Genomic DNA, 17,916 nt, shown 5'->3' with positions numbered 1-17,916 from the left:
TGCAACAGGCTGGTCGATGATAATTGGAATAATAGCCAAACTGAACAAGAATCTTGGACTCAAGGTATCCAGGTGTACTCGTCTTGATTTGAGTCACCCCAGTTTCTTTCCAGCTCTTCAAAAGAGAAAGCAGGTCCTCGCTCACCACTTTGTTAGCACTGTCCTTTTAAAACTGAAAGTCTTGTGCAATCTCCAAGAGACCTCCGCTCTGGAGGGGAGCTGGGGAAATGCATGAAACCCTGAATTTTAATAACTGCATGTTGCCATGTAGTTATTATCTGTTGAGACTTACTTCTCCCTCTGGTTCGTGGCCTTCATCTAAATCATCACATGTGTTAATGTGGTTATTAAAAGAAGGCTGATTTTTACCATACACCGTTCTCCTGGTCATGGTGGGGCAACACCTTTCCTCAGACTTCTCACTGGTCTGGAATGATTGGCCGAACAAAGCAGACTAAGTCATGTATGGTAAAACTCAAAATCTGCCGGTGGAGATTGCCCCCACCTCCACCGCCAACATGCGTCGTTTTGTATGTTGAAGCCACTGTTTGCCTTAAGCCTTCTAGCGCCTAGTCGTCTTTGTGTCAGCTTTTCCAGAACCCAAGGCCAGTGGGTGACTGTTGTTTTCTAATTTTTATCCTGCCAGTAATGGATCAGGCACTTCAGAAGATCTGTTCTGGAAACTCGATGCCCTTCAGACCTTCATTCGGGACTTGCACTGGCCCGAAGAAGAGTTTGGAAAGCACCTAGAACAACGGCTGAAGCTGATGGCAAGTGACATGATTGAATCTTGTGTCAAAAGGTAAGCCTAGTGGCTGGACAGGCTCTGCATGCCCTCTCCACTATCCTCTGACTCAGGGAATGGTAGGCGGCCACTCATTCGATTGGCCGCAATTTGGATTTTTGAGGGGAGAAGGCGATTGCTCGTCAAAGTCAGCCAGAGTGGTGGCCACACAAGTCTAGCTCCTGTTCACCCGCCCCAAACCCATCTGTCCCAAACCCAACACAATATGGCAGCCAGTTTCTTCACTTAGCTCCCTGAGGGAAGGATCCATGTGTGTTCTTATTCTGCTCTGTATCCCTGGTATCTAGCGGCATCTGACACAAAGTATTTACTTAATAAATATTTGTTAAAGATACAAGTGTATGTGGGAGGGGACAACTAGATGAAATAAAGAGAAGTACACGTCATTCTGGAGCCGCCATATCCAGTACAGGTAGTGGGAATCGAATGCCTTTTAAGAAACATCAGCAAGACCTCAGCGACATCATTCGGTCTATATACATGAACTGAGCACTTACTGTGTGCCAACTCTTAGTTGTCCTGCCCCAAATCTAACTAGATATCCATCAGGGGCCATTTTGATTTCCTACAAATTGCCTGTTTTGTCGCTGCGGCATATAGGATTGAGGTGAGCATGCGGCACTTGAAGCTCCCAGGTAGAATGTTCTGAGAAAGTGAAGAGAAGAAAACGAGAACAATATGCATCCATTCCGCAAAAATTGTTTAGCTCCTCCTATCTGCCAGGCACCGTGCTACATTCTTGGCATACCATCGAAGAATAAGACACCACAGCCCGTCCCTCCTGGAGTATCTATATCTGTGTATCAGACACAGAGATGAAATTCCTCTGGTTTAACATCGTTATCATCACCCTGTCTGTCCCCAGACACACATCCAAGTTCCTTTTCCAGTTCATAATTGTTCCATTATTCTTCCTCCATTCAAAACAAAAAGGAGAGACCACAAGCAGCCTAGGCCACTCCAGATCTCCAGATGTTGTGTCCTTTGGCTGATGGATCAGTTGTGGGTGACGGGGGCTGGGTTTGTCTGGGAGTGATCTGAGTTTTATATCTTGGAGGAAGAAAAGAGAAGTAATAGCATCAAAACTGGGAACCACAAGGGCAAAAGAACAGCACGGTCCTAGGCACGTGAGCATCTCAGCAAGAATGAGAAAAGGAGCCACATGCTGTGGGGAGTCTGGGCAGGTGTTTGATGGCACTTCTGGAAGCTTACAGTCCTGGCGACCCACATTTTGTGTTTTATTCTTATCTTAGTACTCTTAGAACCAAAGGCAGACCTACTGTTCAAACCCAAGGTCAAAACGTTTCCTGAGAATTTCAAATTCTGCCATTTCCTACATGGCCTCTATCGGTTTTAGGAAGAGCAACTCCTTTCGTGTGGCCAAAGCATTCCGCCAAAACCTTCTTGTGGGGCAGTTCCCCTGTGGTGAAAAATTCTCTCCTGATCTGTACTCAGGGCTACGGCACATTAGAATGAACACTTACCCGCGTCCGGTCTGTGCACACGATTGTACAGAAAGATGTGCGTGCCCTTCTGAGAAGCCAGTCTTTGGAGTAGGGTAGGGAGACCACAGGAAGACATGTGGATGTGAAAGATAGACAGTGACTCCCTTACTGCAAATCTCTGGGGAACAGCCACCCCAAGGAGTGTGGAGCGCTCACAGGCAGGGAGTCTATCTGATTCTCTCTGAGCTCCTGGCCCTCCAGGTCCCAGCATCATGTTTGGTACATAGCTGTGAAGTAACCTTTCGTTAACAAAAGTTAGTCAACTGCACCTGCACATCAGCGATGGATGCTTAAATTTCTGGATGTCCCTTCCAATTAAGGCCCCAGACAAAAGCAGACAACTGCAAATATAAGTGCAAATATCACCCCCCAACCTCCAGATGCAGAGGGTAAAATACGAAAAAGTCCTTGGATATTTGAAGACCTAGAATCTACATGAGTAGAGCCTAGATCTTTGGCTTTCTTTCCTCTTTGGGACACAATCGATGGCCCTCGTTCTAGAAGGACATCAACATAAGGACATGATTTCATAGATGCAAATATGCGACATCCAAAAGTTTCAATCAGGCGCTCTTCATTTCCAAGTTTCTAAGAAGTTTAAATCATTCATTCGATGGGCGTGACAGAGCCTGCAGTCTAGTCTATATCAGATACCGTATTTCACCAACACACTGCCCCCTAACCCTGCCCTCAAGGAGAGTCATGTAGATTCAGTGACTGCACCGTCCCTGGCACGTTGCTCTATGGAGCCCCGTAAGTCATATTAACTTTGCCTCTGGCTTCCCCCTTTGCACAGCCCCACCCTCCCAGGGCCGTGCACAGTTCTCCTGTGGAAACAGAAGCCGGTGACTTCCTTGTAAGGGAGCGATTTAGCACTTCCCCTTCTCAAATTGGGCCGGAACTGGCATGCAGGCCTCAGATCAGCACAGGGACCTGTCCAGCTCAGTCCCCATCAGACATCCTTTTCACAAAACCAGAAAAGGATGTATTTTCAGCGTAGCTTAAAATGATCATCATGATTAGAAAGCTACTTCAGTGCACCGAGCCTTTAGGAGCCAAGATACATTTATCTTTAACATGATCATATAATATATAGGAGTGTTTTAAGGTTTTTTTTTTTTTAAGTTTTTTTTCTTAAGAACTAGGCTTCCAACCTTAGAAATTATACTTGGCTTCCCTGCATGCACTCAGGGTGTGTTAGCAAGCTGGCATCCTTTCCCGAGCTAACTAGCTGTGTGGTCCTCCTATGCACTGTTAGAAAACTGCTACAAATACCTCCTAAAGCAATGCTTTCCTGGTGGCTGCATGATCTCCAGAACCTGACCGTGAACAATACTGAAAAGACACATTGGACGAAAGGAGCTTTAATAAAACCACTTACTAGCCAGGCGCTTTTCTTTCAAGACGTGTGATGATGTGACCCACTTCTCTAAAACCTTTTACAATATAACTGGTCCCCTTTACAATGCTGATACCAAGGATTAAATCTCACACCTGTATTACCAGCTGGCCACGGCAGACTAGGTTTTTCCTGTGAGCAGTAAGCACATTGCTGGGATCAGAATTTGACCTATGTCAGAATTATGTCACTCTAAGCTTTTACCATTACACAATTATTGAATTGGTAAGTATATTATGCCATTTTCACTTGTAAAAAATATATACTCATACTGCAGAATAATAGACATTGCAAACAAATATACTGGAAGTCCCCTGATATCACTCCTTCTAATTGAACTTTCCTCCCCAAAGTTACCCATCTTATTTTTTTAGTCCTTAAAGCTATATAATAATTGGATTTTTTTTTTTTTTTACTTTGGTCTCTTTCAAAACCAAAAGAAAAAAAAAAACACCAAATGTCATTTAAGATTTTTCCCCCACCATGAGATTTTGAAGATTAGAAGCTGCTTTTTTGTTTTTTGTTTTTTTAATGAAGTGATTCAAGGTAGGCAGTTGCCAATGTGAGAGAAGTTACATATGCTATAATGCTATAATTGGGTTTTTGTTCATTCATTCATTCTCCTGCAATTAGGGTTCTCCATAGCATGTAAACTATAGACAGAAATACCCTGAGCTACAGGTGTTCCGTGTTCTGCCGAGAAAGGAAGGGTTTACGTGGCTGTCTGCGTGAATAGGCCTTCCTTAGTTGGGAAAGTCATTTTTAAAAGAACACATGTGAAGTCATTGTCGATTGAAACTGATTACAGCCTTCAATTTTCTTTTTCACTGACCTCTCAGAAAATGTCTCCTCCACCTGCCGCCACGAATGCTGAATTGGTCTTTTCCTACTTTGTTTTAATAGAACCAGGATTGCATTTGAAGTTAAGCTGCAAAAAACCAGTCGATCAACAGATTTTCGAGTCCCACAGTCAATATGCACCATGTTTAATGTTATGGTTGATGCCAAAGCTCAATCAACAAAACTTTGCAGCATGGAAATGGGCCAAGAGGTAAAAAAAAAAAAAAAAAAAAAAAAAATACACATTTTCCCCCCTCCATTGATCATGTAAAAGAAAACTTCACAAATTCCTTCCATCTATACCAGTGTGCTAGTTTCAGAAATATTCTCTAACATTTGCGGATTAAGCTACAGATGAATGTGTGGTATCTGTTTCTTAAGTCAATTTCTAAGGCACGTGCTAATAAGAATGCCAGTCACTTGGAAGTGATTCTTGGCTGGAGTTGGAGTGGCCGTAAAGTTCCTTTAAGTCACATGATGTGGGATGACCTTATTTATTAAGCTGGTATCTCCAATAGATCTGTTTGCCAGAGTGTAAGTCATTTTCACATTTGAAGTGCATTTTATCACTTGGAACATCTGGTCAGCAGGAGAGCTCGCTTCCTTGCATCAAGCAACTTCCAGGATATATAATGTTATTTCACCCTGCTACCCCAACCCCAGCCAGCAGGTTCTGAATTTTTAAGAAATGACAGACTTTCCAGTTTCCTTAGATTGAGCTGATTGTGACCAAAAGGTTAGTCCTTGCTAAGTTTCCAATTCCAAAGTGGTATTTAAAATGTAAAGGAGAAAGCAGCAGCAACTTGGGCTTGATTAAAGACTATCATGATCATTTTTCTCCGATGGCCTCAAGCCAGCTAGATATTCATATACCAATTTAGAATTAATTCAGAAACATTTCTGGCAACTCTCATGTTGTTGCCAATTGGCATAAATTGCTCCTAAATCAGATCTTTCGATACCAGCCTTACATGCTCAGAATTCTTACTAAATTATATTTGCTCCTTATTCGTTATTTATTTTCTCTTTCGGCACCTTCCATTTTTAAACGTGGGTTGGTGATATTCTCTTCCTGGCAAAATCATCTCCAACCTTCTTTCCCTACAAATCAGCTTCCTTAGCCACCCCTGTTAACTTTTGCTCCCAACCGACTTCCTTTTGAGGGACATTTCCTTGGGGGTTATGTTCTAGGCACTGGGGGCAAATGCAGTGGTTCTCAAAATTTCAGTGGTCATCAGACTCATTGAGAGAGCTTCTTAAAACCCAGATGGTTGGGTCTCACCCCAAGAGTTTCTGGTAGGTCTGGGGTGTGACCCAAGAATTTGCATTTCTAACCAATTCCCCAGTGATGCTGATGCTGCTGGCTGGTCTGGAGACCACAGCTTGAGAATCGTTGGTCTGGAGGCTTGGATCCAAGAAGGAGTTAAGATTAGGGGCCACACGTGAAGCACAGCCTCCTGAGGAAGGCTTGGGTTAGGCTCGTTAAGTCACTCAGCCTGTCTGAACTTCAGTTTTCTCATCTGTAAAATGATGGCCCTATTCTAATTTATTTCAGGCTATTTTGAGCTGCAGAATCGGTTCTTCAAACCTTACCAAAAAGGCCAGCATGTGAAACAAATAAGATTAGAGCTGCTCTGGATAAAGCAGAGGGCAGGGGGTCAAAGAAGAGGGTCCTCGTGCTCAAACTACCAGTTCCTTTCCACCTCTGCATTTCTTTGCTGCCCACCTGAATTCTCTTAGGCTTCACGGATCCCACTTGAAAAACCCTGCTTTTGGTGATTTCTCATGTTCATTCAGATCCCTTTGAGTTCAAACTTTCCAAAATTCTGTCCCTCGTGAATTTTTCTCCCCTTGAGCTCCTTTTCTGAAAATTGAGATGTAATTCACATGCCATAAATTTCAGCCTTTTAAAGTATACAATTCAATAGTTTTTTAGTATATTCACAAAGCTACGCAACCATAACAACTATCAGTTTTAGGACTCTTCCTTCACCCTAAAAAGACACCTGACTTATTAATAATAGTTGCCCAACCCTCCCTCCCCAGCCCTGGGCAACCACCACTCTACTTTCTGTCTCTAAGACTTGCCTATTCTGAGCATTTCATATAAATGGAATCTCATGTGGCCTTTTGTGACCGGTTTCTTTCGTAGGACATTGTATTTTCAAGACTCATGTTGTTGCAGGCATCAGCACTTTGTTCCTTTTTATACTGAATAATGTTTTATTACTTGCTTATGCCACATCATATTTACCAATTCATCAGTTGATAGACTTTTGAGTTGTTTCTACTTTCTAGCTACTACGAGTAACACTGCCATGAACATTCAATGTACAAGTTTTCGTGTGGACCTATGATTTCAATTGTCTTGAATATCTACCTAGAATTGAGATTCCTGGGTCATGTGGTCTGTCTTATTATAGCCATCCTAGTGTGTGTGCAATGGTATCTCACTGTGGTTTTGATTTGCAGTGATGTTGGTCATACTTTTATGTGCCTATTGACCGTTTGTGTATCTCCTTTGAAGAAATATCTATTCAAATCCTTTGCTCATTTAAAAAATTAAATTATTTTTATTGTTTAGTTGTTAGAGTTCTTTATGTATTGTGGACGCTAGACCATTATCATACATAGGATTTGCAACTCTTTTCTCTGGTTCTGCCAATTGCCTTTTTCACATTCTTGGTAGTATCCTTTAAAACACAGTAGTTTTGTTTTTGTTTTGTTTTGTTTTAAGATTGATGGAGTCCCATTTATCTCTTTCCCCTTGGAGCTTCCTGAGATGTCCATTTCAACTGAGTTTCACAAGGATGACACCATTCCAGGATGAGAAGGGTTGTTGCACTAGATTGGCCTCCTTTTCCCTCAGCAGCTCTTATGACTTCAGATCAACTCAGTTGTGGCCACATGTAAAGAACTCCACATACCTGGCCAGATGCTAAGTAATCCTTCCAAATAAGCCAAGTCACTCTGAGCTTATCTCCTTTTTTTTTTGAACGGGGGCTTGGGGACAGTAGTGTATGTTGGAGGGCAGGGGTTGTCACAGGCTCCACTGAAAATTTGATGAAATTTATGGAACCAATTCCCAGGGGAAAAAATACTTGCACACAATTTCACCTTTCAGGGGGCATGATGACCTTGTTAGGTCTAACCGTAGACCCCAGTTGGAGATATATGATAAAAAACAGCAAGTAGGTTTTGTCACAAGGGGACCCTGTTCTTACCATTACCACTAATCACTTCTGTGCTACAGTAAAATGACCTTGGCTTAACCTTGGAGTCTTGGTTTTCTTGAAGAACAAGTTGTCAAGTGGCTTAATAAGTACATCTTATGGGTGCTATACGTTAGCTGCCAAACTCTGTGACCTTGATCAAGTCCCTTACTGTTACAACCTAACTGTCATCATTTATCAAATGAAAGATATAGCATGCAACCCACAGCCTTTGAGAGATATGTAGCTCGTAAAAACTGAGGATAAAGCTCCCTAATTTCTGGATGTCAGATTAGAACGTTGTCTGGGATATGCTCAAGTAGTAACATTTTTGAGGTTAAACAGCAGTACCTACTTCTTCCAGGATAGTATTCTATTTGATAAAGTAGAAAACACATCATGTATCCCTTTCAAACAATTCAACATTCTTTTTTTATGAAAACAATAACTGAGGCTGGTTAACACTTCCTATTTTTTCTGAACCCCTATATCCCCCTCCAAGACCAAATGATCTTTATTAAGGGCTCATCCAATACTGCATTCTAGTCTCTGGCTCTTATCCTAAGACTCAGTTTCCCAGACCATTCTAGAGAGACCTGCTATGCCATTTCTCCTTAGTATAATTGAATCAGAGACACCTAAGTGACCAGCTCATGGGACTAGAGGGCTCTGCTGACCTTAGGATACCAAATGACTGAGAATAGTCTGAACGAAGCCAGATACCATTTTCAGTATATCTATACTTCCTCTGAGGGACCTTGCTGGCTGTGACCTTGAGTAGAACTTCAAAGGGAAGTCTCATGCAAATAGCCTCTCCTTAATTTTTCTCACTTTGCAGGATTGGGATATTCATCTCCAAAGTCACCAGAATTATAAAAATGAGATTGGCCAAAGATGACTGGAAATTGGGAGGACAGACAGAAAGTTCAATGTTTTTGTGTAGTTTTCGCTTTGTGAGTTTGGGATATTAAGCTCACATTCCAGATCTAGTTATAATACCTGCTTCCACCTGGATTCCAACTCCCTCAAAGTGTTTTAGACTAGTGACTTGGCCAGGTGATACAGTATCCTCCAATTTTAAGATCACTTCCTTAATTTCATCACCAGGGTAAAGTCTCATCTAAAAACAGCTGTTGAAGCATTTGTTAACCATACTTTTCCATCTTAAATATTTATTTTTTCATTAAAATTTTCAAAGCACCAGTAGAAAGGAAATTGTGTATTAAATAGTTTCTCACTTGGTCTAGTGTGTTTTCATCTCATTTCCAAGGTCAGATGGTCTTAACAGAAAGACAACATACACACAATCTGTTCCATGACAAGGCAAAATGTGCAGTACAGGAAGTCAAGTGGAATGATTTTTACAAAGTGATTGTGAATTTGCAGCAGCCTAGCTCATCAGAAGCAGAAGTGAACTCCAAACTTTCCATACCATTGAAGATTAGTGGTTCCCTTGGTATTATCATGACCTAGTGCCCCAGAATATAACTTATGGGTATTATCATTATTATTATTATTACTAGGGTAAAGCCAATCCAATGATGCCAGGAGAGGGAACTGGAAAATGCAAAAATAGGAAGGATCCCTCTTTGTACCCATATTGAGATGCAGACTTCAAGAGACTGTGGCAAGATAATCTTATTGTGGGGATGGTAATTAAAAGATGCCCCAGTGGTATTTATTCCCCTTCACGGAGCTTCACATCTGCGTGGAACAGATAATCTCCCCCAGAAAGAGCAGAATGAAGTGCTCACTATTGCCCTGGAAAAGCTGGTTAATCAATAAGTTTGGGGAGAATTTGGTAAAAAGAAATGCGTGCATTTTGTACTTACTTGTCTAAAAATGGGGACTGCTTTGATATCCAGCCCTTTAGTGCATGTTAAGCAGAGCGGATATGACCCTGGTGGACTATCTTTCCCAAACTAAGTTTTGTTTATTTATCAAAACAACCTTTTCATAAGGGGGGGGGAAACATAGACAGGAGTAACGATAACAGTGTTTGTCCAGAGTGAAAGGGAGAGACAGTGGAATTCTCTGCAGGGAGGTCAGGGCAAGTTTGTCATGGAAAAATTGAAGGCGGGAAGAGGTTCCAAACACCCACCATGTCTCCATATACTTCAGTGTGGACTCCTTCCCGAATGAAAAGGTTTGAGGTTCCCCCACCTGTGAAGAGAAAGCATATTTGCTTTTCAAGAAAAAAAATGGCATTACTAACACCTCAGACCGTGAGCCTGTATCTCTCCCGGTACATGCATAACGACTACAATGGTCTCTGCTCACCATGTCAGCCAAGTGTTCCAAGAGAACGTTTCTATTCTCAGTGATGTTCTTTGCTGGGTTAGAAGCCCCCCGCTTCATATTTCAGATTGTATTATTTTGCCTACAACTTGCTTTTCTGAGTTAGTTAAGTCTCATAATTAATCAATGTGGATCATTTATAGTAATCCAAAGAAAATCAAGCAGAGTGAGACAGTCACATGAGGAGGAAAGTAAGCATGTGATACTGGATCTTATCTCAAGACCTAAAAATGAATTTGGAGCCCTGTCAATATTCCTGAATTCTTTTGCTCTGACATCTTTCTTTGTGTTTCTAGCACAGAATTCTGCAGATAGTTTTTTGCATTCAGCTTCAGGTTTATGCCACTTACTAGTAAATCCCTTCATGAAGCTAGCGGGAGAGCCAGCGTGGGTCTTGATTTCATCAGGGCTGTGCAACATGGACCCGTTTTGCTTTATTGTTTTTCCTCTAATCAACTGAAAGGGAATGAAAATGAGAGAGTTGAGCAATAAGGACCATATCACCCTACCCTTGGCCTCTACTTTATGAAATTGAACAAATAGTATTGGGGTTGCAATTATAGTTACGACATGTTTTCACAGCTTAGACCCTCACTTGACCTTCAAAATAGATCTCTGAGGGGCACCTTGGTGGCTCTGTCGGTTGAGCATCTGACTTCAGCCCAGGTCATGATCTCACTGTCCCGAGTTCAAGCCTCGAGTCGGACTCTGTGCTATCAGCACAGAGCCTGGAGCCTGTTTCTGATTCTGTGTCTTCCTCTCTGTATCTGCCACTCCCCCATTCATGCTCGCTCTCTCTCTCTCTCTCTCTCTCTCTCTCTCTCTCTCTCTCACACACACACACACACACACACACAAATAAATAAACATTAAAAAAATAGATCTCTGAATCTGAGAGCAGAACTGCCAGGAAATGGTTTTTAAATAATAATAATAAATAATAAATAAAAGAACAGACCTGCTAAATATCTTTAAACAGGGTTTGCTTCATTCTGTTTCCAAGATCAGTGTTTGTACTTGGTTCTCCTTCTACCCCCCACATTGGTTGCGACCAGTTAGTGGTATTAATCTGTTCTTTTACAGATGAGGAAACTGAACTACATTTTCTTAGGCTACATGATTTCCCAACTTTGCACTGGGACTTTATCTAGGTCTTCCAATTACAAACAAAATTCCCCTGTGACTTTTAATGAACTAACTGAATTCATATCCCTTCACTCACTTTCATTAATTCTGATTGCCAGTTATCAGAATATCAAACCACGTTCCCGTGGCTTATTATTTCTGTATGTTTTCATAGCTTTTTGAATGGTTTGCTTAATTTTCGTTTTCTCATGTGTCCTTTTGTCCTAATCTTTATTTGCACTGTTCCTTTTTTTTTTCTATTCCTAATTAATCATCCTTCTGAAAGTTTGCTAAAGAGTGGGTAAGTGCATTTTCCTTTCCAAATAGCAGTGCTTTGCATTGTTATTTTTTATTAAGGAATATGGAATAATTCGAATGGATACTAAAATGATCTAATAAATGTCAAGGAACTGGCATACAGTATTTTCTGTTGAAATCGCTTTTCCTTTTTTCCTGGCATTTACAGCAGATTTTTGTTTGTGTGGGGGTTTGTTTTCACATTACTATTTAAATTTAATCGACAGCGGCCGTTAGAGAAATTGAAAAACTTAACAGGAGTCTTAGCAGAGGCTCTAAACCTGGATCTCTGTATCCATGAATGGAGAAAATGAGTGGCTGTCGCAAGGGCTCAGAAAAAAAAAAAAAAACCAACCAAACAAAAAACAAACAAATAAAAAAAAACGTTGCCTCCACACTGACTCAATATCTAGAGAACCAGTGGGCTCTGAGGCGTTAACCCCAAGTATCAGAGGGTTTTAGAACAGTTTTTGCGAAATCCATCACAGTGTCTTGGTCAAATTCTGAGTCACATCCCCCGGCACTTTTCCAAAGATAACTTTTCATCCCCTGTATTAAATTATTGTGCTATCTTATTTTGTAAGTTCCAGATCAATACACCGCTAGGCCATGAAGCCATTCCATGCGTGCTGTTTGTAATCGTGTGTATGTATCTACACATATCAAAGCCATCCAAAGCCTTGGGTGAGCAGCCATGTGGCTGGTAATTTTTTTTTAAGAGCTTCAGATCTCTCTTCATCAAAGACCTGGAGTCAGAATCTTACGGCTGCGTCTGGGACTATGGAAATGAACTGGGTCTACGGGCCAGGCTTGCTTTATAAATTGTGTTGTCTAAAAATTACTGACGGATGCAATGCCCTCACCTCCCAAACATGCTAATATTTGTCTTTCTGTGTTCCTCAGCATCAATACCATTCAAAAATAGATGAACTAATTGAAGAAGCTGTTAAAGAAATGATAACACTCTTGGTTGCAAAGGTAACCTTCAGCTTCAGGTGAAATGTTTCATTGCGAACATTGCTTTGTTAGATCTGCATTCCCATTAAAATGTAACACGTTAAAAAGTTCAGCTGGATACTTGTATTTCTCAGGAAACAAGATCGTACATCACCCAGGCTCAAGTCAGAATGATTTTTTCTGATGATTGCAAGCCGCGTGAAGATGAATTGATGAAGTGGCGTGTGTTAACTTAATAAGAAATTGTCCCCCGACTAGGTTATAGGAAAAGTGTTTGTTTTGTTTTTCAGCGCTGACAAAGTTAGATTTTAAATACAGAAAGTTAAACGGTAATAAGGAATTCTGCCATCCTGAAAACCCCCTTTTCCCTCGTTTCTCATGCAGTGAGAGTCATAATAAAACATAAAAGTCAGATAAAGCTATTTCAGTCACCCTCATGAATTATAGAATTTTAACTAAGTAATGCTGAATGGGAAGACATTTATATTTGCCAGTGCTAAACTTCTGTTTCCCCCAAATTACTGATAAAATACAAATAAAAATAGATTGGATTAAATGTAGTGCTAATATGTAACGTAAAAACTGCTTTGCGCAGTTTTGGATTTTGAAAAGTGCATTTAATATTATCGCATGCTGTATGCAACTCAATAATATTTTGTCACTTTGTACTTCTGTAACACTCTGTATTTGCAATCACATAATAATGAAGAGAAAGCCGGATAAGTCAAATATTTCTCTGTGAAAGCAATCTATTCCTCTCCCCAAAAGCGGGAATCAAATAATATTTTAGAACGCAAAAGCAAGTGAGGTCACTGCTACTCTCTGGCTGGTTGGGAATGTTGCTCCTTAGTGTGAACAGTTAGAGTTTGAAATAATATATATATATCTATTTTTTTGCTGTTTTACTAGTTCGTTACTATCTTGGAAGGAGTACTGGCAAAATTATCCAGATATGACGAAGGGACTTTGTTTTCTTCTTTTTTGTCATTTACCGTAAGTAAAGAGCTTCTTCCTTGCCTGGTTTTTGTTTTCGTGGGGGTTTGGGTTTTGGTTTAGGGGAGGGGTGCCAATGTGTCATTTTGGTGTTGGTTTGTGTGTGCATGTGAATTAAGGTCAGCTACCAATATAAGATGACAATAAGCAGGACCTTTCATAACCGCAGGTAATCCAAAATCATTTCTTTCACTTGAGAATGCACAATATGTATGTTATGTATATGCATGTACACACACATACACATACGTCTCCATATGTATACACCCAAAAGAGAGTTGCTGGCCCGAGCCCGTGTTAGTTATCTCAGGAAAATCACTTAATGTTTCTGGGTCACCACTTGCCCATCTGTAAAATTTAAACGTTGCAAATAGAGACCTACAGGTCAGACAGAGCTTTCGAATACGTTTTATTTGGTCCTCACTGGGTCAGGTACACTTTTCCTAACTGAATTAGTTGCCTATATTTACAACGCGGGAGGATTCACGGAGATGTCCATATTCCAGGCTTTCTTTATAAAAAGGACACTTAAGAGCTCTGAGCATCTCAGACCAGTGGTCTGCTGGTCCCCATGGGCCCCATTGACCAGACGGTCGTTTGCCAGTTTCCTGTAGCACCTGGCTGTTTCGGTCATTCGTGTACCTGCCTGGGCTTGGGAACACTGGAGTCTACAACCTCTGAAGCACATGACTTGGTCCTTACAGATTGTGAGGGGCTCTAATTCTGCGCCAGGATCGGGCATGGGCATAGAAGTGAGTTTGGCTGTGGGCGGAAGCCAGCCTCATTCTCTGCAGGTCAATGACCAATGGAGATGGTCACCGTAAAGGGGCTGCTTTGGGGGCCTTGTTCTCCCACCTTCTGTGCTCGGTGGCGATGACAACTGTATCTTTTCTTGACGTTTCTGATAGCTGGGTTTTTGCTCGCTCTGAGGCCAGCTGTTTTCCTCTGACATAAGAAAGGCAATCAATTTAAGACCTACTATCCCTGCGTCTTTAAAACAGCATTAATGTATGAAGAATCTCCTAGAAAGGCATTGAATGCCAAGAAGAGGCCCAGCACAGGGTAGGAGGTAGCATATCATCATCATCTTTGGGATCTGGCAGAACCGGCTTCAAATCCTGTTGCCAGGATTAACCAGCTATGTGATCTTGAGTAGCTGTCTCATCCTCTCCGAATCTCAGTTGTGCTTTGGGTTTGCTTTTGGCCTTGGGGAGGGGCGCTATTATATAATTTTGGTTTTGGTGTTGGCATATGTGTGTTAATTATGGCCAACTACCATGATGTATGGGAGTGAAGAGTGGATAACATCTGCTGGGGTGAGCTGTTGGGGAGATAATAATGTAAGTGAAGAGTCTAGCAGAGTCCTAGCACGAAGTAAGTTCTCAACAAATGGAGGCTACTTTTTTTTTTTATTTTTTTTCAACGTTTTTTATTTATTTTTGGGACAGAGAGAAACAGAGCATGAACGGGGGAGGGGCAGAGAGAGAGGGAGACACAGCATCGGAAACAGGCTAAATGGAGGCTACTTTTAATAAAAGATGATAAAACATGATTATTATACAGTGCAAACAACCATGCACACAAGTTCTTCCTAAATATGCCTTACATTGGTATTTCCTGCGCATTAGATTTTCTGGGAATTAAGGGACAGGTAGACAGAAGACATTTAAAACAATTCTAGATAGTATCCATGTATCCACATATCCAGGATATTTTACTTAGCAGCTCTCAACTTCCCACGTGTAAGGAATGAACTCAACCCCAGAAGTGTGGTGGCCCCAGTTCCCAGAATCTAGTGGTAACGGTGGGGCGGGCCAGAGGATGGTGACAACAGGAAATCTACGCAATATCGCTCCGTAGAACCACCCACAATGTGTCACAGCCGAAAGGAAACCAATCCGGCCACTCCTTTGACAAACAAACAAACAACAGCAACAACAAAAACAAGGCCCAGAGAGGGGAAGTAATTTGTCTAAGGTCACACAGCAATGGGCAGAGTGGAGACAGGGATCCAGGTTTTCTGCCAGCTCCCCCCACGCCCCCCCCACCCCCCACCATTGAAGAACTTCCTGGAGAGAGTGGGATTCAGCTGGCAATTGCCTTAGCACTGGAAGGCAGATGGGCAGATGAGTGGGAAATATTCGATAATCTTTCATCCCTCAGTGAAGTCATGGAAATGGTGGAAAGAGGCAGAATTCTTCTGGAAAACATTCCCCTGACACCCACAAAAGCTTTCACTTTCTTTGAGTCTTCATTTCGAGCGAGTGTTTTTACCGCCCTGGACTCGAACCAGTGCAAACCGGGAAAGCCCCTCTGCTCTTCACGGAGCAGAACTCAGCCCATCCGTTAGGCCCCACCCTAAAGACTGACTTTCCCAGAGAACTAGCGGAAGGTGGTCCATGGCAGCCGTGCAGGACGGGGTACCAGGGGGAGTCTCACGAGAGGGTGAGACACAAAGAAGGCCTAGCATATCCTCTGAGGAGTTTTCAAGCTGAAATTCTCATGCTCTCCTCTCCCTTTTCGGAGACATTTTGCAGCCTCGCAGCATGCCTAGTGAAGTCCCCGTAACTGCAGAACACTTGGGTGCCTGTTGCTGGGCCTGTGACTTCCCTTCCTTAGTGACACTTCTCCCACACACTTGGCCGTCCCACGGCCAAAAGCACCCACTTATCATTTGCAGCCTCTGTTCTCATCTCCTGCTGGTATTCCAGCGTTGGAGAACACGAGCTGTGCTCAGAAGTGGCAGGAATATCCATCTGCACACGTGGATGCTGAGCTCCTGCCCAAATTTCAAGGGGCCTTTGAAGACTTCCTGCGGCCCAGTTGTGTGACTCACGCCAGAGTGGAGTGGAGGGGAAGGGAAAGAGCTGAGCAGGGGCAGCAGGCGTCGTGGGAAGAGCCTGGGAACCAACGATGAGAGAGCCAGCTGTGAGTCCCGGGACCCTGGACAAAGGCGTCGAGAAGGTGCCGACGCCCTGGCAAGGCTTCCCTTAGCACTGCTCCCATCTCGGATTCAATCTTTCAAGTATTACTGTGCACTTACCACGTCCCCACCTCAGCGGGGCTGCCAAGGCTGAGCCATGTGCTGTGCCCCCCGGAAAGCTGACAAGTATCGACAAATATGCCACCCTTTCCCCCTCTTTCTCCCGCTGAGCGCCTCCTTTCCTGGGTGGGCTTGGTTTCATGGTCCAAGCCAGACATTTTGGAAAACGTCTGCAGTGGCACGGAGCAGGCAGGAATATTTATTTCTCGTCTCCATCTGCATTGCTTCCTCTCTTGGAGAGGAGCTGGGGGGTGGGGGGGGAGGAGGGAGGAGGAGATGTGGCTTCTTCGTGCCAGCCCAAGAGGCGTCCAGGCGCGCCCCTCCTCTCCTCCCTCCGCAGCCTCAGCAGCAGGAGCAGCCTGGGATTTCTGGAGGCAGGCGCCTTTCGAACTTTCGAAAGATCAGCCCAGTTGGAAGTCGCAATTAGCAACTATCCGCCCATTTCCCCTGACTGCAAGATGTGCTTTTGTGTGGGTTGCCTGCTTGGAAGGGTCCTTGTCTGGTGGGTAGCCTCACGCTGTTCTTTTAGGAGGCCAGGGAGGGCGACAAGCAGGTGCCTAGGTCCCTCTCCGAACAAATTAAAATCCTTTCCTTGGGCCTATCCAGGTGTTAACAAATATGCTAGTTCTGGAATCCACTGACTCCTTCATTCTCTCATTCAATCGTTCATCCAGCACGTATTTACCAAGTGCTATTGTGCTAGGTGCCGGAACACAGCAGTGAGCAAGGGACACATGTTCTCTGTCCTTTTGGAGTTTACATTTAGGAAGAGAGACAGACAATAAAAAAGGGAAAAAAAAATTATAGGGTAGGGGTTGTGCTATACAGGCCACAAAGTGGAAAGAAAGGGAGAGAAAGAGAGAGAGGAGGTGGGGGGTAGTGTTGCTTCAGCTAGGATGGTCACGGAAGGTCTCTGAGGAGGAGACGTGGACTGAAACCAAGAGGGGCCAGCCACAGCTGAAGAGAGGGGAGAATCTTCTAGACAGAGCAGCAATTGCAATGACCAGGAGGCAGGAAAGCAGGAGGCATTTTTGCAGCATATTTTGGAAGTAGCATGGACAGGACTTAGAGATTGAGCACCTGCTGGGGGCGGAGACTCAATGGAAGGGGCAAAGTGGAAGGTCCCTCGCGGTGAGGTCCTGAAGAGTTCTGCTGTGCCGAGTGGTCCTGAGAGGCCAGTGGCACACAGCAAAAAGCCCGGAGAGGGGAGACCCAGGCTGGGGCCCCAGCCCTGCCCCTCACCCCGGAGCTGTGTGACCTGGAACATGGGACCCCACCTTGGCTTTCAGTTCCCCTCGGCATAATATGATGATGGTTTTATTAGATGAATTCCAAAGTCTAAAATAGCTACAGGAGCAACGCTATTCTTTAAGCACTTGCTAAGTGCCTGGCACAGGGCTAAGTGCTTTAAATATATTTTTCTCATTGAATCCTCTGAACGC

General features: G+C 43.1%; 1 protein-coding gene across 28 annotated transcripts in view; it reads left to right on the top strand.

The window, feature by feature from the left end:
* Positions 1-17,916, top strand: part of CADPS (calcium dependent secretion activator) — a 478,503-nt gene that overhangs the window by 394,633 nt on the left and 65,954 nt on the right. For 16 of the 28 annotated variants that reach the window (XM_045051795.1, XM_019823872.3, XM_019823806.3 and 13 more), the window contains 5 exons: positions 647-802; positions 4,613-4,760; positions 11,471-11,485; positions 12,385-12,459; positions 13,348-13,431. In XM_045051795.1, coding sequence (XP_044907730.1) covers positions 647-802; positions 4,613-4,760; positions 11,471-11,485; positions 12,385-12,459; positions 13,348-13,431 — 478 coding nt within the window. The remainder of the gene's footprint in view (positions 1-646; positions 803-4,612; positions 4,761-11,470; positions 11,486-12,384; positions 12,460-13,347; positions 13,432-17,916) is intronic. The other 12 variants (XM_045051797.1, XM_045051798.1, XM_019823865.3 and 9 more) reach the window with 1 other exon arrangement.

The sequence above is a fragment of the Felis catus genome, chromosome A2 (genome assembly GCF_018350175.1).
Source record: "Felis catus isolate Fca126 chromosome A2, F.catus_Fca126_mat1.0, whole genome shotgun sequence".
NCBI lineage: Eukaryota > Metazoa > Chordata > Mammalia > Carnivora > Felidae > Felis > Felis catus.
This window is presented reverse-complemented; position numbering and strand designations above follow the sequence as displayed.